This window comes from Galeopterus variegatus, unplaced genomic scaffold, assembly GCF_000696425.1.
Source record: "Galeopterus variegatus unplaced genomic scaffold, G_variegatus-3.0.2 Scaffold1508, whole genome shotgun sequence".
NCBI classification, from domain to species: domain Eukaryota; kingdom Metazoa; phylum Chordata; class Mammalia; order Dermoptera; family Cynocephalidae; genus Galeopterus; species Galeopterus variegatus.
In genome coordinates this window covers 90,560-116,180 of record NW_007727619.1, presented here as the reverse complement: position 1 = coordinate 116,180, position 25,621 = coordinate 90,560, and the positions used below count along the sequence as shown (strand labels likewise).

Sequence of the window (25,621 nt, the reverse complement as noted above, 5' to 3'; positions counted from 1 at the left end):
GGGAACCGGTCTGTATGTGGGATCCGAACCCTCGGACGGGAGCGCCGCCGCGCTTCCCAAGCGGCGCACTATCCAGTGCGCCACCGGGCCGGCCCCTGAAAATTCCCCTTCTAACTGTGGCGTGGGGTCATTGTAAAATGGATACGGCTGCTTCCGTAGTTGCGCAATTGATTGGGGGAGAGGAGCAGTTTCGAACAGAGACCGTCTCATCATTGTACACTACAGTCTGGACACTTACACACCAGGCTAGACATAGACGTGATGGAAAATAGCTGTTTTTGTATGTGATTGTAAACCTCATAATATATTTCCATTTTATATTTCTTTTTCCTTCCACCCTGAGACTGGAGAAAGCTCTTGTGTATGAACGAGCATTTAATACAGTCATTTTGATACTGACATGTAAAACAAATGGATGAAATATGAAGTTTGGCTTGTCTTTTCCAAGTTATCACATTAGGTTTTGTTTACTCCACTTTTGTCATACTGACAATAGGACTGACAGGGAATTTTGCTGACACTGAATCAGAGATGTGTGGTGTCTGAACTCCAGCTCTGTCATTTGCTACGACCCTAGGAAAGTTCCTATCTTTCCAAATCTGTGTTTTTCATTAGTGAAATGGGGATAATAGTATCACATGTGTAGGCAGGTTGGATATAAAAGTTAAATAAGGTAATGGGCCAGCCCCGTGGCTCACTCGGGAGAGCACGGTGCTGGTAGCACCAAGGCCATAGGACTGACAGGGAATTTTGCTGACACTGAATCAGAGATGTGTGGTGTCTGAACTCCAGCTCTGTCATTTGCTACGACCCTAGGAAAGTTCCTATCTTTCCAAATCTGTGTTTTTCATTAGTGAAATGGGGATAATAGTATCACATGTGTAGGCAGGTTGGATATAAAAGTTAAATAAGGTAATGGGCCAGCCCCGTGGCTCACTCGGGAGAGCACGGTGCTGGTAGCACCAAGGCCACGGGTTCGGATCCTATATAGGGATGGCCAGTGTGCTCATTGGCTGAGTGTGGTGCAGACCACACCCTGTGCCGAGGGTTGCGATCCCCTTACTAGTCAAAAAAAAAAAAAAAAAAAAGTTATATAAGATAATGCATGTAATGATAGTTACGTGCCTGGCATATAGTAAACACTGAGCAAATTGATTCTATAATTATCATGGTTTTTAAATGCCTCTAAGTCACATTTAGGGAGGCACAATTTTAAAAAGTGACTAGCAGAATGGATTGTTTGAGGATTAGAACCAAAAAAGAGGTAAATAAAAGCACCATGTACCTGTCCTTTTGAAATTTTCTAGTAATATTTCACCTGTCAAATGAGTTTTATTTTAATGAAGTGGCAGAACACAAGAGGAGCACATGTATACTCATTTTGTTAATATGTAATCCTCGTAGGGAGAACCTTCTGTTTTCTCCCCATTCCCTTTGTGTCAGTTGATGGGCGTGATGAATAAGAGAAACTGGAAACGATTATTCTTCCAGACTACAAGCAGATATAATTGTACTAATTTAGTGAATGGGTTGAGTATGTGTAGATTATATTTGGACTTGAGAAAAAAGGGAGACATCTTTGAGATTTTCCTCAGTTGTCTGCTGCAAAGAGAAACCAGTTAGTTCTTATTATTTAGTTCTAAGGATTCATTCTATACTTCTAGAAGTAGTAGTATAGATCCTTTTCAGGGGTTCAGTAAGAATTAATGAAGCAATAGTAAAAAATTATAATGCTTCTGAATGGCAATACAGATTCATTTTATGATGATTTATTTCACATTTTATTATTTAGTTTACTTTTCTATTTTTAAGTTGTGAGCCCTTTTGGGAGTGTTAGGTGTGATTGTTTTACATTCAGAATAAATGAGTTTTCTGATATTAACAACCTAAACACAAGCAAATATGTGAATTTAAGTAATGATCAAAAATATGAAATACAGATTTTGTTTTGATTGAGATAAACACTGTTTCATTGCTGAGCATAGATGACATTGGTATTTGTTATTTTTCTCACAGTACTTTGCATCAAATGAGAAACTTCAGTGATTCTAGAGTTGTAGGTTTCCCAAAGTCAAACCTGGACCATGGTGTTGTACACTAAAAGTATCATTAGTTCAGAGTCATCAGTTCATGAGAAAAAAATGCAATAATAAGTTTTGGACGCCAAAGGGCAAGATTACACCATTGAATAAAAAAGTGGGATTTTCCAAAGAGAAATGGGTATTTCCACTTTTAATCTTCCTGAGAAGAGGTTAATCTGGGATTAAGTAAGATTTTAACTGGTTTCAGTGGCTGGGCCAAAATATTATCGATACTCTAACCCTCTTTTTTTGTGATCATATAACTCTATCACTTGCCAGTTTAACTTAATAAGACACATGTCCTACTTTAGGTCCCAATTGAGAACTTTTCTGTACCAACCTCTACTTATGTGTTTCATCCATTCATCTAATAAGCAATTATTGTGCTTTGTGTAAGGTCTTGGGGTACTTGTATTTGAGAATGATGTAGCCTCTGCACTTTTGGAATTGATACTGTATTTGGAGAATTTATATTTTTTTAGCACACTGGTTGTTTTCCCATTTGCTTAAGGCGATTAAAGGAAGCAGAAGGTCTTCAGCACACAGAAGGCCTTAGTAGTCCCTTATTCTGGACTTTGAATGGATATAGTCATTCATCTAATAAGCAATTATTGTGCTTTGTGTAAGGTCTTGGGGTACTTGTATTTGAGAATGATGTAGCCTCTGCACTTTTGGAATTGATACTGTATTTGGAGAATTTATATTTTTTTAGCACACTGGTTGTTTTCCCATTTGCTTAAGGCGATTAAAGGAAGCAGAAGGTCTTCAGCACACAGAAGGCCTTAGTAGTCCCTTATTCTGGACTTTGAATGGATATAGTCTCTTAGCCACTGAAAAAAAAAAAAAAGTGGGGGGGATATATAGAATAAGATGTCTTGAGGAGTGTTGCTTCTGGAATACAATGTGGGGAGCATGGAGCACTAGACTATGGGGACTCAGATCTGGGCCATGGCTCTGGTTTTGTCCCTGGCTTCCTGATTAACCTCTAGGAAAGTCAACAAATTTCAACCAGTTATAAATTTCTTCTTTGGAAAAATCAGGTATTGGGCTGTTAGATGATCTCTTAGTACCCATCTCATTGAGTTATTTTGAATCTTAAATGAGATAATACAAGTATTTTTAAAGTGTTCCATATAGTGCCTGACACCTAATTGTAATGATAACCAGTACTTTCACATTCTGTATTATGTACCAAGTATTGCTCTAATCATTATGTTTATTAGTTAATTTAATCAACCTATGAAGAGCATTCTGTTATCTCCATTTTCTAGGAAAGGAAACTGAGGCACAGAAAGGTTAGATAACTTGCTCAAGATCACACAACTGGTAAATGACAAGCCCTCATTAAGTCAGAGTCATTATTAGGTTGACATTTCCTCAAAGTGGCAATTGCCATTGTTTTCGACATGCTACTTTATGTTTTCTTCTTCTTTCTCTCTAGGTGTCATAGAGACTTCAGATCGACTGGACCGTGAGTCGACCTCCCATTACTGGCTAACAGTCTATGCAACCGATCGGGGTGTTGTGCCTCTTTCATCATTTATAGAGATCTACATAGAAGTTGAGGATGTCAATGACAATGCACCACTGACATCAGAGCCTGTTTATTATCCAGAAGTCATGGAAAATTCTCCCAAGGATATATCTGTGGTCCAGATTGAGGCATTTGACCCAGATTCTAGCTCTAATGACAAGCTGATATACAAAATTACAAGTGGAAATCCACAAGGATTCTTTTCAATACATCCTAAAACAGGTATGTGCTAATACTATTATACGAACTGTTCATGCTTATACTCTCTTGATATGGATAAAATTAAGAATTAGCATTTATCTATTACATCCTTTTTCTTTAGTTTTTGATGAATCATGTTCCTTTTGAGTTACTCACAACAAACTTTTATCTTCAGGTGAAAATTTAGTCCAATTATGTTTTTTTTCCTTTGAATTTGCTTTTATGAAGCTGTTTTACAATTTTGCTCTTTAGTAGAGTCTCACTCCCAGGTTAAAAAGCAAATATTGTTACTTAAGTAAAACTCTTAAATTAGTGATAAATCTTAAGCTTATAGCACATTCCACTGCTGCTAAGAATTAGAATTTTCTTAACTCTGCTTTTTGTAAAGAATATCAAAAGAGTTTATTTCACAGTTCACTGGTTTTTTAATGTTTTAAATTTTTCCCGTAGAGCATTGCTATATCTTTGCAGGTCTTGGGGGATCAGGAATAAGCATTTTTCAGATTGTGGGTAGTTACTTTCTTGAGCTAATACCTCAAACCTTTTCATTCTAACTTTTTCTCCTCTCCGTGTCTGTGACCCCCTCCTTCCAAGAAGATAGCTTCTTGACCCACAAATTCTCTTACAAAATTCTTATAAACTTCTAATCTTTGCTCTTTTACATTTGACAGTGTATTCTATCTTATTCTTAGTTTTTTTTGGTTTTTTTTTTTTGTCTTTTTTCCGTGTCCGGCAACGGATCGCAACCCTCAGTGTCGCCCCCGTACCGGACCGGGACCGGCAACAGGATCGCAACCCTCGGTGTTGCACCCGCGCCTCGCTCAGCCAGTGAGCGGGAACCGGTCTGTATGTGGAATCCGAACCCTCGGCGGGAGCGCTGCCGCGCTTCCCAAGCGGCGCACTAGCGCAGTGCGCCACCGGGCCGGCCCTTATTCTTAGTTTTTAATGTCCTATATTATTTCACACACAACAAAAATGTTCAACCTAGCTATCATTTGGGTAGTGAAAACTTAGCTCTCATTTGTGCAAGAAAACTTCACATGTGGAGTTAGTACAGTTTGATTTATTGACCAGAGTTAAAATAAGAACCACCATATGACATTGAGAGGACAGTTTATTTGTGGGAAAATAAAACTACTTATCATTCAGATTATCAACCTTAAACAAAGATGTTGTGCAGTTATTCCATACTTATTGGTAGAATCTAGTTAACAGAAAATTCTGAGGAGGGATATTTATTTAATACTTTATATACCTCTATCATGTGTTTGCTTATTATACCTTACCCTTATTCTAGGATAATTGTCTTGCTCAGTTACTGGATTGTTTATTTGACGTGTCAGGGAAATAATACACAAAAATCAAAATTAAGGAAGAATACTCAGCTTCCTTACCAGTCTTTGTTATCCCTTTTTTTGCAACATTCTTATTTTCTAATTTCTTTTGTTGAACTTAAAAGGAAGCAATTCTGAAGGTGGAAAGAAGCTGGAGTTTAGGATGTATAGTAAATGCCCATAGAAAGATACCTGATAGAAATCTTAGATGTATATAGTATTTTGTTTCTTGAAAAGTATGTTAAAATGTTAGTTTTTAAACCTCTTATCAGCATATTTTAACCTGACATTTACAATGACCGTCTTTCTTGATTGTTAAAAATAAACAGCATGGTGCTATTAACACTGAGGTCAAGGGCCGGCCACCAGAAACAAACAAAAATAAACAGAAAGTCAAGATTTATTTGGAATGTATAAGCATTTTCTTTTTGCTTTGAGACAATTATACTCTCTCCCTATAGACAGATTTTGATGTGTTCCTCTAATGGAGAAAGGAAGAGAGTTTGGAATCTTATTGATAATTAAGACTGATTGAGCCTTATAAAAATTTGTATAGGAGAAAAATTTACAAAATATGAGAGTTTTTTCTTTTAGATGTATTGGGGGTGTCTGGCTACGACAAGGGCTACTGCGAGGCTAAGGCAAAGGCCGATGTCACTTATCCTGCTCACAGTGCCAATTGTCTAGCTCTTAATCCTGTTTGTGATGCCAATTGTAAAGCTAGGCATCCACGCTGGTTGTCACAGCTCTTTTACCTGCTGGTAATCTTGCACCAGCTGCGCCAGCGGTTGAGCTAGAGCTGGGTCTGGAGCTCCCAGACCCCTCAAGTCCATTCACAGACTGAGTCACAAACCCTTCACACACCAGGCTGGGTCACCAGACCCCTTCACGCAGGTCCATATGCTAGGCAACCAGCCACACGGTCCTTGGAAGCTGCAGGTCTGGAAAAAACATGGCCACGCAGGGCGGGCACTGTAGGCAGTAAAAACCAGCCATAGTGGCGCCACCTTGCAGGCCCACTTACTCCATTCACACACAATGTTTATGGAACCACCCTGAACCAGCTCTGAGGCAAGGGGAACCTGACCAAATTGTTCCATTTTCCCAACAGGGGGTATGGTGCAGGACCCTGAGCCCAAGAAAAAGGGTTGGAATTAAGACAAGAACATGCCAAACTTGAAACAGCCTCTGTACATGATTAATAACATGCTTGTTTTAGCATTGTGGTTGCATACTGCTTTTACTGCACAAGTGGTCACTGAGTGCACCCTTTTTTTTGTGAAATAAAAGAGAACTAACAGCTAAAAAATGAGAAGGTGTTGTCAGATATAAAAGAAGAAGGTTAGTTCATAAGAATTTGGGAGGAGGATTTCAGAGTCCAGAAGGTGTGCCTGGAACCAGGGGGTGGTCACAGTTCTTGAAAGAGAGGAGGAGAGAGAAATCTAGAAGTGAAAGCCTTGATGTAGTGATTCAAAAACATAATTATTTCTATTTTAAAATTGTTTGATGAATTAAACTTTAAAAAATGCTTTCATTTTCTTATGTCTTCTGTCTGTCTTTTAGATTAGATTGAGTCCTCTATGAAGACGAGCGAGCAATAAATGTCCTTTCGAATATCTGAGCAGATACTGTAGGTCTGTGTATGATATATATTTGAAGAGGAGGAGAAAGAAACTTAAGGGTATTAGATTAGAGTTACTGTGAGGAGCCTTGAAACCTTGGTTATGCCTGAGCCTCTGAAATGGTGCTATCACTGCTGTGGTGTTATGTCTTGGTGTTATGTCTTGGTGTAGAAACGAGATTAGATGTGGCATTGCCACTCCCTTTTAAATCTCTCTTATTCTGACAACTCAAGAAAAGATGTCTGCAGAGACTTTTGCACTCTTCCTTATCTTCAGCAGGTAAAAATCTCTTCCTGGAGTCTACAACTAGCTCCCAACCCTTGGGTAGGAGGCACGTGCATCTTGCTGGCAGCACAACTGGAGAAAATTATTAGGGTTTGCAAAGAGGTTTTATTTATTTATGAATCGAAGGCAGATAATAGTGGAGAATAACTATAGTTAGTAAACAGGAATATTTGTTATGAAGTATATTATAAACCATATGGTTAAGTCTGTAAAGATAAAGAAATAACCATATTTTTGTATGGGCATTATTAAAGAATGTAGTAAATATAGTTTCATAAGATCTGTCTCTAGATGATTTTGTTCCCCTAACTCGGCAGAAAATTTGGACATGGTTCAAAGTGTACATGACCATCTTCCTCAAAACTTTTAAAGCAAATTTCTTTTTAATAGGTAAGTCAATATTATGGGGGACTTGATTGTGGAAGCTGATGAAAGACAGTCTAGTAAAGAAGGTTCTTGTGATTTACTGACCCATAACACCACCTGGAGACCCTAAATCATGTTACTTAATAATTAATAGCTGAGTGAGAAAAATCACTGGGCTGGAAATCAAGAGCTCTGGGCCATAGTGAGGCTTTACCTCTGGGAACTAGGGGAAAACTGGCTTCCAGGTCCTTACACATTGTCATTAGTGATGAGTGTTTTTGCACTCTGTTAAGGCTGTGTATGCAGAGTGCGGGGCACCCAGAGACATTCACGGGATAGTGCCTCTTCCACTTGCGTGTGTCACAGATGATGTATTAATTTGTATGTAAGACAACCAGGATTTTAGTAGATTGATGAATTTCTGCATCTTCTTTGAATAAATAAATTTGATACAATATAGTAGGTGTACTTTTTCTTAGTGGTAAAGATAAATTTGGGACCCTGCTAATTATTATATATCCAGCAGACTAGAGAAAACCTGAATTCATCATTCAAAGCATTTGTTTATGCATCAGGTTTTTCTCTGTGTACAGCACCCTAAGAGATGCTTTGCAAGTTTGCAGTGTGGAAAAGTGAGATAGAAGAGAGAGAGAAACAAGTGGGTATAAGAGAGTGTGGCACAGGCTGTACTAAACAGGTCTGGAGGAAGTGAGAAACAGACTGACATGGTGGGTATAATTAGGAAGTGAGGCCCCTGGGAAAAGTAATTGGGCTGATTTTGAAGGTGGTAAAATAGATTGATGGAGAAGAGATAGTGGATGTTTGTTGTGTGGGAGGACAATTTGAAGGAATAGTAAGTATTAAAGATCAAGATATAAAGTTAGATGAGTGTATGGGAGATGACTACATTCAATGGAAAACCTTGAATACCAGAATAAGGGTTAAAGATAGTATTTATGTTGTTCTTATAAATAATGACCTATTTTTGAGAGTCTACATGCAATCCCTTGGAACATTTTGTATAAGCTTAAACCAACTGACCTCACTAAAAGTCATTTTGGAAAGAAGGAAAACATCTTCTCAATACCTTTTTTTCCTTTTGCTAGTGTGACAAAATGTTTTGAAAACCAAACGAAAGATATTCCTAGGACTGAGTTCAGTGATCTGAATTTTGGATTTGAATGAACTTTTTAAATGTTTTTTTATCTTTCCATTCAAAGTTTTGTGCTTAATTATGGTGGCAGGAACTGTCTTTCTGCATCTCAGACAGTTCTTACTATAACATTTATAAGCATTGTGACGGCAGGCTTTCTTTTTTAGGGTGTACAAACAAAAGACATGATCCATTTTCCTTTGATGATACACTTTTGTTGACACCATATATTTTCATAACATTTTTTGTTTAGATTATGTTTAATATCAGCTAGGGTAAATTTGCTTCTTTTAAAATAAATTGTGCATTTGTATAAGATGAGAGAGAGACAAGAACATAGAATGTTAGATTATATGGAGCCTTGACAGCCACAATTCCTGCAAACAAAAGTGTCACAGCTTTGTGGTATGTCAAGGACAAAGAAGAAGGGAATTCTTGAACAAAAAGGACTAGTGTGAGCTTCACAGGTTTCATTATTCACAACTAACCTCAGGAAACTGGCACTCCCCTTGCAAAAGTGTCTTTTTAGTTCAAGTTATCAATTTGAACTTTGAGGAGTGATGTGCAACATAAAATTGGCAGATAATTTTGAAGTTTTACTTTTAAGCATGTCCATGCTTTAGAAAAGACCACAGTCTTATTCTCTTATCTGTATGTTTGGTATTTTCTAAGTTTTGATACAAAGCAAGTATTTCTCTTTATTTTTAAAAAGATTTTTTGAGGTATAATTGACATACGGTAAATTGCGCATATTTAGAGTCTATAATTTGATGTTTCGACTTATCTATACACCTGAGAAACTATCACTGCACTCAAGCAATGAACATGTCCGTCACTCCCAGAACTTTCCTCATGCTTCCTTGTATTTCCTCCCTCCCACTGCTCCCTGCCTCCATCCCTAGGCAATCACTGATCTACCTTCTGCCACTGTAGGTTGAGCATATCCCTAATCCAAAATCCAAAATGCTCCAAAATCTGAAACATTTTGAGAACCAAAAATGATGCTGAAAGGAAATGCTCACTAGAGCATTTTGAATTTTGGATTTTCAGATTAAGGATGCTCAGCTGGTTTGTATGCAGATATTCCAAACTCTGGGAAAGTCCAAAACCCAAAACACTTGTGGTCCCAAGCGTTTCAGATTAGGGATACTCACTCAACCTACATGTATTAGTTTGCATTTCCTAGAATTTTATAGAAATGAATTCATATGGTATTTACTCTTTTTTCAGTAAACCTTCTTGCACTTAGCATATTTATTTTGAGATTCATGCATGTTGTAGTGTGTATCAGTGCATTTCTTTGTATGTCTATATGTCCCTGTATAGATATACTACAGTTTATTTATTCATCTGTTGGTAGACATTTGTATTGTTGCCACTTTTTGACTGCCACAGACAAAGCTGCCATGAACATTGAGTACTAGTCTTTATGTGGACATACACTTCCATTTCTCTTGGATTTCATGTAGGAGTGAGTGACTATCTGGAAACCCTCTCCAGGCAGTAAGCTGGTGCAATCGTAGTCTTAACCTTGTTTGTTTCTCATCTCTCAGGGCTCATTATCTTTCTTTGTCTGATGTCTAGTGTTCTGTAAATGGTTATTTTGTCTTTTTTTTTTTTGGTATAGATTTTATTATTATTCAGGTGGGTGCAGCCAACAGTTAAGGATACAGCTGCCACTGAAAAGAGTTTACTTCCCCAAGAGGAGGGTGGGCCACACAATGCAAGGCCACATGGAGAAGCAAGCACCAGGGTTAGTCGAGAGGCAGAAGGAAGGAAGGGAAAGCCCAGGCAAGAGCCTTTGTTGTGGTTTCCACAGAAAAGGCAAGGCAAGGCAGCTTTGGAAAGCTTAGGATTGGCTAGTTTTGAATATTTCAAGGGACTCTGGGCACAAGGGCTCTGCCTGTTGTCTGGTATCTGGCCCTAGGATGATTTGGGCAAAGAGATAGTACATTTTAAAACACAGGCAACTAATGTTTGCATTTTCTTTCACTCATATACAAGCAAGAAAGACTGCATGTTTTTGTTTGGTTTTTTTTCTCATCTTTTTTACACAGTTGGTAGCATACTGTACACACACAAATGCATCTTGGGTTTTTTCCTTAAAATTATTAGATGCTGTGCTTTTGGAAAAATCACTTATTATAGTTATTGATGAACTTGCCACATTATTATAGGAATATATGTGCATATCCACATACCTTTCACTGCCCATTTTACTGATCCTGTCTAATAATTTGACCTAATAATTGCATTACTTTTTACCTGTTCTAATTCACTGATGTACATCCTCCTGTCTGGGAACAAATACACTGAGAATAAAATTAATTTGAGGCTAAAAATAAGTATAGAAGAAATGTATAGTAAGTAAAAGTAGGAGCATCCTTTTTGAATATATGTATATGTTTATGTATGTGGTTTCCGTCTGTCTACATGTGCATCTTGAAAGGGTTTAGGCTATTTGACAGCTGCTGCATCTATTTCTGTCCACTTGGAATTTTAAATGCTTTAAAAACTATGTTTCAGCTTAATGTTTCTTAGCTTTTTCTTCATCGATTTTGTAGGGTTAAAGTTTCATATATTTTGAAGGGTGAACCTTACTCTAAATCTTGTCTCATTATTGGATCTGGTGCACTTTGCACTGTTAGATTCTTGTAAGTCCTGCTGGTTCATTCTTTTTGGGTTGATTTGCATTAGGCTATCTTATGCCTTATTCACTTTGAGAGTCAAGCTTGAATGAGACAGCCAGAGAGAAACCAGCAATCCCTAGTTTTTTTTTTTTTTTTTTTTTTTTTAACTACCTTACTGTCTTATTCACCGATCTTTCTTGTACCACTCTTCCTCCCTTCTAACATCTCTTGGCCTCACTTTGGATAAGGCCAAGTTTTGGAACAAAACTTTCATTAGGAGTCAGAGGGACATTGAGAAGTGTATCTTTTATATGTTTTATATATTACACTTTATATATTACAAGCACCTTTTACATACTTAATCGTTACAAGAACTCTGTGAGATAGGTAGAGATTACAAATAACAAGAGTCAACTGTGTTCCTCACTTGTATTTTCCCCATTTTAAAGATAATTATATGTCTTCAGAGAGGTTATGGTCACCCGGAGGTCAAGCCAGATGGATGTGAATTACATATTTGCCACTTCTCGGTACACAGTGCCACACTCATTCTGTGTGCCTTTGGTTTTGGGGTGTAAATGTGGTTTCAGAGCCAGAGTGTGTGTATCTTATCTGTTCTTCGTATTAAGGAATTCCTGTATCATATAAGAGTTACTTTTTAGGCTAATCTTATTTCTTGGTACCTTCAGACCAAAAAATATGAAGTTTCTAGAAAAACTAGATGTTTAAATTTGTTTTTATTAACTGTGTGCCATAGTTTTCTTTGAGCTTTTTTTTTTTTTTTTTTTTTTTCCTTTTTGTCTCTTTTTTTGTGTCCGGCAATGGATCGCAACCCTCAGTGTCACGCCCGTACCGGACCAGGACCGGCAACGGGATCGCAACCCTCGGTGTCGCGCCCGCACCTCGCTCAGCCAGTGAGCGGGAACCGGTCTGTATGTGGGATCCGAACCCTCGGCGGGAGCGCCACCGGGCCGGCCCAAGATCATTAAGCTTTTTATGTAAAGGGCCACATAGTATTTTCTTCTTTGCACTCCATAAGGTTCTGTGTCACAGCTACTCAGTTCTGTCATTATAGCACAGAAGCTGCCATAGACAATATGGAAATGAATGAGCAGGGCTGTGGTCCAATAAAACTTTATTTATGGATATTGAAATTTGAATTTCATGTACTTTCATGTATCACAAAAGTTTTTTTCAACCATTTAAAAATGTAAAAACCATTCTTAACTTGCAGGCCATACCAAAACAATTTAGCTGTAGTTCCCTTACCCCTGATTTGTTGATTTATTTATTTACTAGTGAGTGGGACTAGTTTAATTCTTGATTTTGTTGTTGTTGTTGTTGTTGTTGTTGTTGCTGGATATTTCTGAAGTAAAAAATTGAATTTTTTTCCCCATTGCTTTAAGCAAGAATGCTTAGAAAAGATGATGCATATATTGCTTCTCCAGGTTATTAAAATTCCTTAAAGAATAGTAATTAGAATATTAGCTATCAAGATTGAGATCTCAGATAAGATATAGCAAGGTGAAGGTAGACCATTAGTCAAATTGCTCCTACCTTGAGAAATAACTGTTTCTCTTTAAAAAATAAAGTATTCCAAAGTTTTAAGATGGTCATATTTTTTGTGCTGGTATATCCTGTTAAAAATATTTCAGAGCTTCACATTCTAGGTTACACAGTTGGCTTTGTGTATATTTATCAAATCTTTACCATTTTCTCCATTTTTTTTTCATTCCCTTATTCTGTGTTGAGATGTTCATGCTGAAATTATTGGTACAGTTTCTTATGCTTTGTAGAGAACAGTGTTACATAGTGAACTGGTTTTTGTTCATTTGTTTATAAGTAGGGTAGTGTATTTAATGTAGGATTATTTTATATTCAATATAAGAAGTGTGATTTGATTGCAGATAGATTTGGTAGAGATATATAGTTTATATGCAGTAATCCCTAACGCACATTATAAAGTCATATGATGTTGTAATTGCTTGTGGGGGATACTGGGTACTCATCCGTGTTCTAGTTCAGCATCATTGTGCAACTATTTTTTCTGAACCAAAGTAAATGGCATTTTATTGTGGCTGGAACAGAGACTGAACAAAGTGCAATAGGAAATAGCTACAGCTGCAAACAACTTCCCAAGGGTTTCCGGTAACATTTGATAGCTTCAAAGGAAGGAAAGGAAGGGCTAGTCACATTACAATGGCAGGAATTCATTTAAAAAAAAAACAAAACAAGAATTTTGCCTATTTGTAGTCTTTTTACCAAGATGTGCAAATATTTTAAGGAGGCATCTATAGATTTTTCTTACCTGTTCCTCATGCTCATTTTTATTTTATACTGAAGTGTATTATCCCTCAAGTTTGAAAGAAGTCAAATTTTATTCAGTGCCTTTTCTGTACATGTTGATGATAATACTTTTCTTCCTAAAATCGAGTAACCTTGAATCCTTAGGATAAATTTTATCAAGGGGTATTCTGTTTATTTAGATATTGCTGAATATCATTTGCTAAAGTCATATTTAAGATTTGCATTTAAGTGCCTAAGTGAAATTAGTCGTTTTGTGTCAACCTGATTTTAACCTTATAAAATGGATCAGGTACCTTCCCCTCTCTTTCCCTGCTATATCCCACATTTGTAGAAATGCTGGAGGCAATTCTCTGTAAGTTGAGTTTGGCATTTGATCTTATATTGGTTTTATGTTGATCCCAAGTTTTAATACCGTCAATTTTCAGCAAGGAACAGCTCATAAGATAAAATTCAAACCAGAAGAGAAATCCAGAGATTTTAGGATACAAGTTCTTGCTCAGCCACTCCGTGTGACTTTTAACTAGTCATTTGATTAATTTTATTATTGTCTTTTTGTGGAACTCTGAAAGTTTGAACTAAATGAGTTCTGAGCTGCTTTCCAGTCTATGAATAGTATTCCACTTTTGGCTGCAAGCCTAATCCCGCCGGCACCAGTACTGCAATGACAAACAATAGCTGCTCAGATGGCCACAGCTGCCAAGAGTTCTGGACAGGCTGTAATTAAATGTAGTCATAGACCACCTAAATAAAGACAGTGCAATATCCAGAGTATCTCTGAGCTCATAGTCAAAGCTCTAAGGGGAGGGATGCTGACTGATAACTGTAGGAAAAGGTGAACATTTGCTCATCGCCTAGAAGGCAGTCTGTATTTTTAGAAAGGGGAGTGTGGGGAAGCAACACCCCGACTCTCTGCCAGTCCTTACAAGTAGGCTGTGCCTTTTCAGTGTTGGTTCTGGTCTTGCCTGTGTTTCATGGGGATCCCATCATGGTTCAGGTCCTTGAGCGCCAGGACTTATTCCTCATTCATTTATTGTATCTATCATAGAACCAAGCATAAATACTGAGTGTGTGGTTGTTGCTTAATACTTATTTTCCACTTGACTGATAAAAGGTTTTTTAACTTAGCCACATTCGAACGATTTTCCCTTTCACCTGTTGGAAGAGGAGTCTTAGTTTCTGTTCCTCCTCTGCCTACCTGTGACGTCCTCCATCTACCTGCTGTACAGTTCTCAGGGCTTCAGCTGTAACCTCTGCAAATTGCACAGAACAGCACTGTTCTGAGGCCATTTTCATTTTATTAAAGCTGGTCGGGTACAGATCTGTAGACTAGAATGTCCCATGTAAAACATGTTTACAAAGTGATAGTCATGTGCTACATGGAATTCTACAGTTATTGTCTTCTGTTTCTGTATCTTATGGTGCTTTGTTTTACTTTAATTACATCATTTTAAAAATTAAAATAATTACTAATTATATGGCCCTCTTACTTTTCCATACATTTGGATAGTCCCTGTAGTACTTTGATAGCTTAACTAACTGAAAGTGGGCTCTATTTCGATAGTACACCATGGAAATTTTTTAAAAAAAATAATTCTGAAGTCCAGGATTTTTAAACTCTAACTCTCATATCTTCTATATTTATCTTATATAATTTATGTTAATTTTTCCTGATAGTAGGCATTTTACTGTTTTTTTGTTTTTGTGTGTTTTTGTTTTTCTTAGCCTCCATATAAGAGGAGCAAGAGGTATGGCTAATTAGAAAGGATAGTTTTGGCAAATTTAGGGTAAGCACAGAGAATACTTTATTGAGTAAATTATTTCTGAAAGCAATTTTCACTTAACATAATTTTCTCAAAGTTCATGCATGCACAGAAAGAGAAATACCACATATCCTCACTCATAAGTGGAAGCTAAAAAACATAAACAAAAAAAAAAGGAAAGATACAACAATCACAATAATTTGTTGAACTTTCAAAAGGAGAGAACAGAACTGAGGCTACTAGAGGTGGGAAAAGGGAAGGGGGATTAGCAAGAAATTGTTAACGGGCCACAAAAAATGATTACATTGTGTAATGTTGAGTATACTAATTATCCTAATTTGGCACACAGGTATTGATATTCACTGGTGTACCCCACAGATATGTACAATCGATTATGTTTCAGTTAAAACAAAACAAAACAAAAAAATCCCACAGTTTTCTTGATTAATCTCATTATACCCTGAGGACCCATGTTGCTTGTTAAATGAACTCTTAAGAGAGCAGAGGGAAATTGTTTTGGTTTATCCAGAATAAAAGGGTCTTTTCTACCGTAGTCCTTTAGTTGAAACAACTTAATAACAGAATTTTATATTTTATAGGCATTAAGCTAGTTTTATAATTATCGTCAATAGGGATACAAAAAAATATTTAGTCAGTTCTCATTTTTTCTATTGTGGAGGAGAAAGTACAACAAATAATATATTCGAAGATAGAACCAATGTATAATTTGTGGCATGTTTGATATATTAATCATTTTTAAAAAGACTACAACTTAGCTCAATTGTGGTTCTCAGGTAGAGATGTTCAGGAGGACCCATTCCATAGCTGAGGCAATCTGTTTTCCCTTGCTTTTGAGGGAAAATATACACTTACCTTGGCTTTGGTACTTTTCTACCCCAAATCATCTTTGGACCCAAGGCATTGTTTTTAATCCTCTGCTTTTTAATTATCTTGTATAAAGAGTGATACTGTATAAAGCCATAAAATGTTTCCAGTGAAGACAATAATAAAATACAGAAAGTAGTAAGAGTGGTTATTTCTGGATTATGGGACTGTTTGCCAATCTTACCTCTCTTTTTTTTTTGTATTTTTTTCAGTACTTTCGTCCAAATAAAAAGGCATATTAGTGCATATATCCATACTCACTAAACTGTATACATTAAATATGTGCAGTTTTTTGTACATCAGCGATACCTCAGTTAAGCTGTTAATTTTTTTTAAGGCTGCTGTAACAAATTACTACAAACTGGATGTCTTAAAACCACAGAAACAAAACAACTTCTTCCACAGTTCTGGAGACCAGAAGTCTGAAATGAAGGTGTCAGTATGGCCACTCTCCCTCTGCAGTATCAAGAGGGAGAATCCTTCCTTGCCTCTCCCAGTCTCTTGGCTTGCAGCAGCATCACTCCAGTCTCTGCCTCTGTCTTCACATGTCTTTCTCCCCTGTGCCTGTGTATCTCAAATCTCTCTCTTCCTTCCTCTTAAAAGGACACTTGCCATTGAATTTAGGGCCCACTATAAATCCAGGGTGATCTCATCTTGAGTTCCTAAACAAAATTACATCTTCAGAGGTTCTTTTTCCAAATAAGGTCCCATTCACAACTTTCAGGTTGGAGATATCTTTTGGACAGGGGCCACCATTCAACTCACCACAAAGGTACCTCAAAAGAAAGAAAATGTGCAGTTAAATGGAAATTTATATAGCCATTTAAATTCTTATTTTTATATAAGTTGGAAAGACTATATTTCATTTAACTTATGTTCTAACAAGATTTAGTGATCTTGTCAGCAGTTGTAGATTCTGGGAGATGATTTAGGCTTTAATAAATAATTTAAGAGCAGTTGGATGGTTGGTTGGTTGTCTTCTGGAGCATCAAGGATGAATAGACTACATGTGTCTCATAATAACCAAGTTCAAACTTTCTTGGAATATAGAACCCTCAGCATGAGTCCCAGCTTTCCTCTCCGTTTTCCATATGTATTCTACAGTCTAGTCTGTCTTACTGTTTCTCATATGTAGTCTTTGCCAACTTCTAGCCTTCATCCTTGTTTCTTGAAAACAAGGTGTCTTAATCATCTCCACTTTTTTATTTTTCTTTCTTTCTTTTTTTTTTTTTTTGTCCTTTTTGAGACCGGCCGCACCGCACTCAGCCAGTGAGCGCACCGGTCATCCCTATATAGGATCTGAACCCGCGGCTCCCTGCGCTGCACTCTCCCAAGTGCTCCACGGGCTCGGCCCTATTTTTCTTTTTTTGGTGGCTGGCCAGTATGGGGATCCAAATCCCTGACTTTGGTGTTACCGACACCATCCTCTAACCAACTGAGCTAACAGGCCAGGCTATCTCCACTTCTTAGTGGACAGTACAAAATAGTTGAATGAATATATGTATAGCTCCACCTATATGGACTGCCTTGCATTATTATCTTCATCTGCTAGTCCCTTAGTGTTCACTTTTATGTGGTATCTACTTTGTGAAGTCCATTTTATCTCTTGAATTTGGAAAAGTTTGGAGATGGTTTTTGGTATTGATTTACTAGAAATGTCAAAGAATAAAATTTTATATCAAAGCATTATATTATAGCTACTCTAACATTTTCCCTCTCTTGAATGAATTCTCTGAATATCTAAAATGGCATTGAATGAATAGTTTTTTAATGATGTTCATCAAATGTAGTAAAGGTTGTTTCCTTAGTTGCACCTACATTTATGGGGTAAATTTATAACTGCTAATTGATGAAAAGATACTGTCTCTGCTATCTCAGCTCATCCACATTTACAATAGTATTGGTATATAAAATGCATTGTTTTTCTGGATCAAGGAGAGAAACATTTCTAGTTTTTGTCCTTTCTATTTTTAATGTAATGGTACCCACAGAAAAGGAAGATAAAACACCAAGTTACAAAGGAAAGCAATTACATACACATTTTCCTGCTCTTGCCCACTCTATTTTATTTTCTTATTTGCTTTTTTATACCTATTAAATGAATAATGATTAAATATTGTTGTTTTTTCTTATCCTTTATAGAAACCACAGTTCTGAGTTTATGGAGAGTTGAAATACCATAATGCAGTGAGTTATGTAGTTTGGTGTGATGGAGAGGGGGGAAAAAAAACTTTCATCTGAGCCTGAGGAGAATTTAATTCTAATCCTGGCTTTGTTATCGACTTACTGGTGACCTTGGAAAAATTTAACTTCTCTTTGGCACAGGCAACTGAGCTTGATAATCCTAAAGGTTTCTCTCCAGCTCTAAAAATTCTGTACTGTTTCTATTAAGTATATATCTTTCTGGGGTTTAGCAAAAAATATTGCAGGTGAGCACAAATGTTTAAAATAAAAGAAATGCATATACTTATTAGGACACTTAATACTTATAAGGCTAATAACATGTAATGGGTATATGGAGAAAGTGTACTTAAGATTCAGTTTTGAAGTAGGTGTTTGTCAAGTGGACAAGGGGGAAGGGTTAGCAGGAATGAGATGTGCAAAAGCACAGGGGCAAGAGTGAGTGTAAACACGGAATAAATTCTACAGCTGGCTGGCTGTGGCTGGAGTATGGCATATTCAGATAGCATTCCGAGGGTGTTGATTAAGCTCTCAGTGAGTACCTCCAAAAAGCAGCCATGGGCTGGCCCCGTGGCTCACTCGGGAGAGTGCGGTGCAGCACCTACGCTGCGGGTTCGGATCCCATATAGGGATGGCCGGTGCGCTCACTGGCTGAGCGTGGTGCTAACAACACCAAGTCAAAGGTTACAATCCCCTTACCGGTCAGGGGAAAAAAAACCAGCCATAGTTTTCCTAGTATTTTCCTACTTCATTCGGACATTTTATTTTCTCTTCAAGGTTCCTTTTGTATGAAAATCCCATGAGAAGCACTAACTTTACCCTTTCAAGAGGGCTACACTGCTTCATGCCACCCCCAGAAAGTGCACATGCCAGCCTGTCCCCCTGGTGGTGGCACTCAGGAGATGCACCGTGACACCTTTGATAAGATTCTTTTTGGTAGGGGCATTGTGAATCTAGAAAGAAAATGTTTTTTATCAGTCTGAAATATCTCTCATGTTTTCCACAGAACAGTAAACCAAACTTGCGAGGTTTCTTACAGGATCTTGATTTGTGAATTGTATCTCATGTCTAGATCAGTGCTGCCATGACGGGGATATTCTACATCTGCCTTGGTGGCCACTGAGCACTTGAAATGTGGCTAATGTGGTCAAATTAAAAATTTAAATTCTATTAAATTTTAATTAATTTAATTTAAATTTCAGTAGCCTCATGAGGCTCGTAACTACTTATTTGTTAGGTGAGGTCTAGATCTTCATCTTCTGTCTTGTTTCCAGTCATTTATTATATATACTCTATTTTAACATGCTAAATGCTCTCCTCTTCATAAAAGAAATGCTTTTCCTGGCCTACTTCCTGTCTCCCTGGCTCTCACTTTCTTATCTCTTCCAAGCTTCTCTGAAATATACATGGAGGAGGAACTTCCTCCTTGAAATTCTCTGCCTTGGGCTTCTGGGACACTGAGATTTGTCTTCCTGCAGATTGGTCTCCCTGGCTCTCACTTTCTTATCTCTTCCAAGCTTCTCTGAAATATACATGGAGGAGGACCTTCCTCCTTGAAATTCTCTGCCTTGGGCTTCTGGGACACTGAGATTTGTCTTCCTGCAGATTGTTTCTTAGGCTTAAGATTGGCCCACCATTTTCTTTATTTTTTTTGTAGGCCCATCATTTACATTAAATTGTCTCAGTTAGCTCATATATAAGCTGTAAATTTGTATCATTTCCAGGTTTAGAGTAGTTTATATATATCTCTTACTCTAATACATATTTTTGATTCTTTTATAGTTTTAAGAAATTCACGTGTTTAAGTATTTTTTGAGGGTAATAGCAAGCTGTAGGAGAAAGACAAAGTCTCTGTCCTCATGGGCTATGCAATATAGAAAAGACTTCTGAATGAGTGACTGTAATACTGTGCAATGTGATGTTATGATAGAGGAAATAAAGGGGCTTGGAAAACCCAGCAGCAGGACCCCAGGCTAGACCTGTCAGAGAAGGCCTCAAATAAGTTTAAACTCATTTCAGTTTATGCTGAGAGGTGAAGGAGTGAATAGTAGTCAGGCAACATGGATAAGAAAGGAGGATTACAATTCATTGCACTTGAATGGTGTTCTGAGTTAACAGAGGAGAATTAATTTAAAGCATATAATATAGAACATGCAAATAATTCCAGACCTCGGAAGGAGATGGTCAGGTTGCTTTTTGGCTTTATATGGGCTTGGTAGTATGGATGTAGGCACATCTTCTGTTACCTCTGGTGTGCCATAAGTAAATTGTAAAATGGGAAATTTTATGTGCTAATAGATATTTGTGCAATGCTGTTGGTGAATGATTAAGTGCTATACAGACTAAGAACATTATTTTGTTGTGAACATGCCAAGCTGTTATTCCATGTGCTGTTGCCATTAGTAACAACTTTTTGATGGGCATCTTAGAACAATTAGATGGGACTAATCAATGATTTGTGATTTCTTGTCATTCTTAAATTACTTAAAACTTCAGTCAGGAGAGGGTGGTAAATTTTGATAAGAAAAAAGGGATTAACTTAAAAGGTTTTTGATGAATGAACATCAAGCTCCTGGCATATTTAAGCAGCATTCTCAGGCCATTAAGAAGTCTGGAGCATTTTTCTTGAGTCCTTTTTAATCTATAAGTATGGTTTGGGAAAAATCTCAGTATCTAGCTACTGTATAATCTTTTATTGCTCTTGTTAAAAGGAAAGCACTGCTTCATGGAATTGTGGGGAAGATAATGCTGGTTTAGATTCTCAGTAACTATTTAAGAAAAACAAAGCTTTGAATTAAATGGAAGCACAAACCTTTCATTTACAAATTTAGAGAAACGTTTTGAATAGCCTTTAATTGGTAGTTCTGTGAAATTAGTCAGGATTACAGGAGTAAATAAATTAGAGTAGTAAAGTTTATTCTTAGATATGATTTGAAGATTTGAAGTGTTTTCAAAAAAAACCCGGAATGCTGGGCAAGAGAATGTTTCACCCTAACTAGGAGTCATCCTGCCACATAGGCTTTACCTGATCTTCACTTCTGATGTGTACAGGCCATTCAACATGCACGTGTCCAGTGACAACACAGATTGCAGAAGATATTTTAGTGGTTAGGGGAATTTTTTTTGTTTGTATTTTTGGTAAAGTACAAGAATACATTTTATCAATTTGAATGGTCTTCTAGGTTATAATATACGTTGACAGTTTAGCAGACAGTTACTAAAGTTCTAAGGAGAGGTTGAAACTTATACATATTCTAGTTTAATAGGAAAATTAATGAAATGAAGAAAATGTAATTTCTTTGAGAGCCACTTACTTTCTTCTTTTATTGGAAAGTAAAGGACTGAGCAATATTACCAGGAAAATTATATTACTTTTTATAACATTTCTTCGTTTTGAGAATAGATGATTCAAAGGTAATAGAGTATAGTCAACTTTATGTTTTCCAGTGGTCCTTTCTGATATAGAAGTCATTTCTTTCAATTCTCACTTATCGCTGGAGAAGTTAACAAGAGTATGGTTTTGATGACAATACCTTGTACTTGGCTGTATTTCGCGAGGAGTAATAAACTTTTATCATTTTACAGGTCTCATCACAACTACATCAAGGAAACTAGACCGAGAGCAGCAAGATGAACACATATTAGAAGTAAGCATTTTAATTATCTTTTAAATATCTGTAATTATAAATATCATGGGAAAGAACAATCTTATTCTCATTAGCCAGTTATTTATAACTGTTAATATTTTGTTATGTTAGCTTCTGGTAATTAACAAAAGGGAAAATAAAACATGAATGTAGCTCATGTCCCTTCTGCCTGCCTCATTCCATCCCTAGAATACACGACTGCTGTCATAAGTTTCATTCTAGTTTTTGTATAATATGCATGCATACACACACACATAGAGCACATACAACTGTAAATATTATTTAGATTTCATTTTCATTTCTATACATGATATTTTTCTGTATACCTTCTACCTCTTTTTCCTGTATCACACACACACATAGAGCACATACAACTGTAAATATTATTTAGATTTCATTTTCATTTCTATACGTGATATTTTTCTGTATACCTTCTACCTCTTTTTCCTGTATCATTTTTTTGAGATATATTTATATTGGTACTTATGAGTCTTGTTCAACCTTTCTTTAACTATAGTTAGCTTATTTCCATTTTTTTCCTCTTTTAAACAATTGTATTATTTTTACATTTTAAACTATGAAGTTTGTGATTTTTTAAAAATTTCTAAAGTGAAAGTAGATTGACGTCTGACGTGCTCTTCTAAAATGAAGCCTTCTTATTCTCATGGTTAATTTAAAATGCCTTCTAATCCTTAGAAAAACAAAAAACTACAGCTTCTTATTTATTGTTCACGATGTTTCTGCTTGGTAGTAAGTACTTTGCAGAAAAGGGCTAAGTAGTCTGTAGGAGGAGGAAAGTAGAGTGTAAAGTGGAGGTCAGACCTGATGAGATTTCTGGGTGACATTGCCTGCAAACTAGGAAGAAGCCAAGAGAAAAGGCAGCCTTTGGAGAGGGAAAACGGAGCAGAACAAACCAACTGACTTTGTTGATGTTTCTGTATCCCATGTTGAAGGCAAGTGTTGATTATTAGAACCAGACCTGGAAAAGTACATGCTTTTGTTTAATTTTGAGTTACCTGTGCACATTTTCCATTCTAACATTATGAATAATCTAGAAAATTCTAAACCTTAAATTTTTTTTCAATCCTTTTTTTATATTATTGCTGTTCATAATGCTGCCTGCTTAATTTTATTTCATCCTGGGTCGAGATTCCTAACTTTGTCAGGATTATTAGAACCAGACCTGGAAAAGTACATGCTTTTGTTTAATTTTGAGTTACCTGTGCACGTTTTCCATTCTAACATTATGAATAATCTAGAAAATTCTAAACCTTAATTTTTTTTTCAATCCTTTTTTTATATTATTGCTGTTCATAATGCTGCCTGCTTAATTTTATTTCATCCTGGGTCGAGATTCCTAACTTTGTCAGTAAAATACTTAGGTTTTTTGTTTGTTTGTTTTGTTTTGTTTTTTTAATAGTTGTGGAGTGTGTGTGTACATGAGTTGAATATCCCATCTAAAGAAGGTGGTTTCACAGCCACCATGCTCTCCCTATTAGTAATTTCCTCATATGTTACATCTGAGCTTTTAGTTCATAAGTTGTGCAGTTTTCTTGAATTGATTTCTTTATGAAAGAGCAGAGTTTTGAATTTTCATTCAGTCACCACGGGGATTAACAGAAGGGAAGAATATGGTTACTGAAGAAAATAAACAGATGGGAAATAAGGTTTTGTAATAGTTTGTTTATATATCTTGTACATTTTTCTGTAGTCTGTGATGATATATTTAAGAGCCTGTGCTGGCATTGATTTGGCTGTCTTAAAGAGAGTTTTCTTTTTCATCACATGTTAAAAGCTGTGATTGGCTACTCTTTATTGAACCCAAACTTAGGAACAGTTTGGTGATGGATACTAAAAAGCATAATCTTGATTGTACTTCACTTTCATTTTTTTTCTCAAGGTCATATGAAACCTGACGAAGAGGAAATGTTTTGAGAGGTTAAAATTAAAATAGTAATTTTTATTTCGTTTATTCTGAAAAGCTTAGAAGGTAAATCATGTAAAGTAAAGCAGCTACTTAAATACTGTTGACAAGTGCCATCAGGGTGCATTCATACTTTTATAAATAATCGGATTTACAACTACCAGGCTTCAAAAAGAAAATTGCTTCATGGAAAACTTCAGTCTACTTTAATGTTTTTAGTATTTCGGTAATTAATTTGGAAGGGGGTGGGAGTGTGGATGAGGAAAGAATAACTGTTACTAAGGTTGTTACTTTTAATGTACACATTGATGTAAACATGAACATTTGATTTAAAGGTGAAATGTCTCTTGTGTGTATAGAAACAGTCACTATTGCATTCCTCAAGAACTTCTGATATTTATTCCGAAACTGAATACATGATTTACTTAAATGGATGTTATTTACATTCCTTTTACTGAAAATCTTATTTAATAAGTTGGTCTTAAATTTAAATTTTTATGTCCACCCTCCTAAGCATTAAAAAATCTGTACAAGAAAACAGCCAAACACAAATAAAATGATTACTAGTATTAAAAGTTGTACTTCTTGACATTTATTTTAAAATGACGATTTAGCATATTTTATTGACAAGTCTTAAAAATTATAGTTTTTAAATGCAGTATATGGAGATTTTATTAAGTATGCAGAGTGTATATATATTTTAAGAGTACTCGGTAAATATTTGAAGCAAAATTGTCACTTGTCTTTCATGGCCTAAAAATATTAAGTTTTTGGTAGCTTAAACAAATGACGAAGTTCACTTTACAGGTGTGGTAGTACAAGGAGGAGAGACTGCATGGTAAGGAAAGAGTGAGAGCTAACAGCTGTCTGTTTCTCAGCCGTTGCACAGCTCCCAGAGTCCCTGTCTGTGAAAGTGTGAGAAGTTTACCTGCCTTCCCTCCTTACAGGGTGGTTGTCACAATGAGAGGAGATGGTATGCATCGTAGTGCTGTGTGAACTGTAGAGGTTTACACAAATGCTGATTATCATTAGGAAGAAGGCATTTGCTTTTTGTATAGTGTTTCTTAAAAACATTTGTTTATCTGTTACTGTTAAAAAACAGGTTACTGTGACAGACAATGGTAGTCCTCCCAAGTCAACCATTGCAAGAGTCATTGTGAAAATCCTTGATGAAAATGACAACAAACCTCAGTTCCTGCAAAAGTTCTACAAAATCAGACTCCCAGAGCGGGAAAAACCAGAACGAGAAAGAAACGCCAGACGAGAGCCTCTGTATCGAGTTATAGCTACAGACAAAGATGAAGGTCCCAATGCGGAAATCTCCTACAGCATCGAAGATGGGAACGAGCATGGCAAATTTTTTATCGAACCAAAAACTGGAGTGGTTTCTTCCAAAAAGTTTTCTGGAGCTGGAGAATATGATATTCTTTCTGTGAGTTAAGATCATAGTCTTGGAATTTTTTTATGTGCTTTGACTATGAACCTAGTCCTGTGTTTCTTCTCTTGTAACATTTTTTCTGTTCAGTAAATGTCTTCAGTGTCTGTGGCCTAACAATTAGGCAATGCTTGAAAATGTTTGAGGAGAATGGTTTTTTTTTTTCTTTTCATCTGTCACTCTAGTTGCTTATCATTTATGTTGAGCATGGTCATGACGTGGTTATCAAGCGTTAAACACATGGCGTATTCAGATACAAATATTAAATGTTTGAAA

General features: G+C 36.5%; 1 protein-coding gene across 2 annotated transcripts in view; it reads left to right on the top strand.

Moving 5' to 3' along the window:
- The window catches only part of FAT1 (FAT atypical cadherin 1), a 138,612-nt gene that overhangs the window by 62,272 nt on the left and 50,719 nt on the right, over positions 1-25,621 (top strand). For both annotated transcript variants that reach the window (XM_008577432.1, XM_008577431.1), the window contains exons 3-5: positions 3,523-3,837; positions 21,925-21,986; positions 25,013-25,342. In XM_008577432.1, coding sequence (XP_008575654.1) covers positions 3,523-3,837; positions 21,925-21,986; positions 25,013-25,342 — 707 coding nt within the window. The remainder of the gene's footprint in view (positions 1-3,522; positions 3,838-21,924; positions 21,987-25,012; positions 25,343-25,621) is intronic.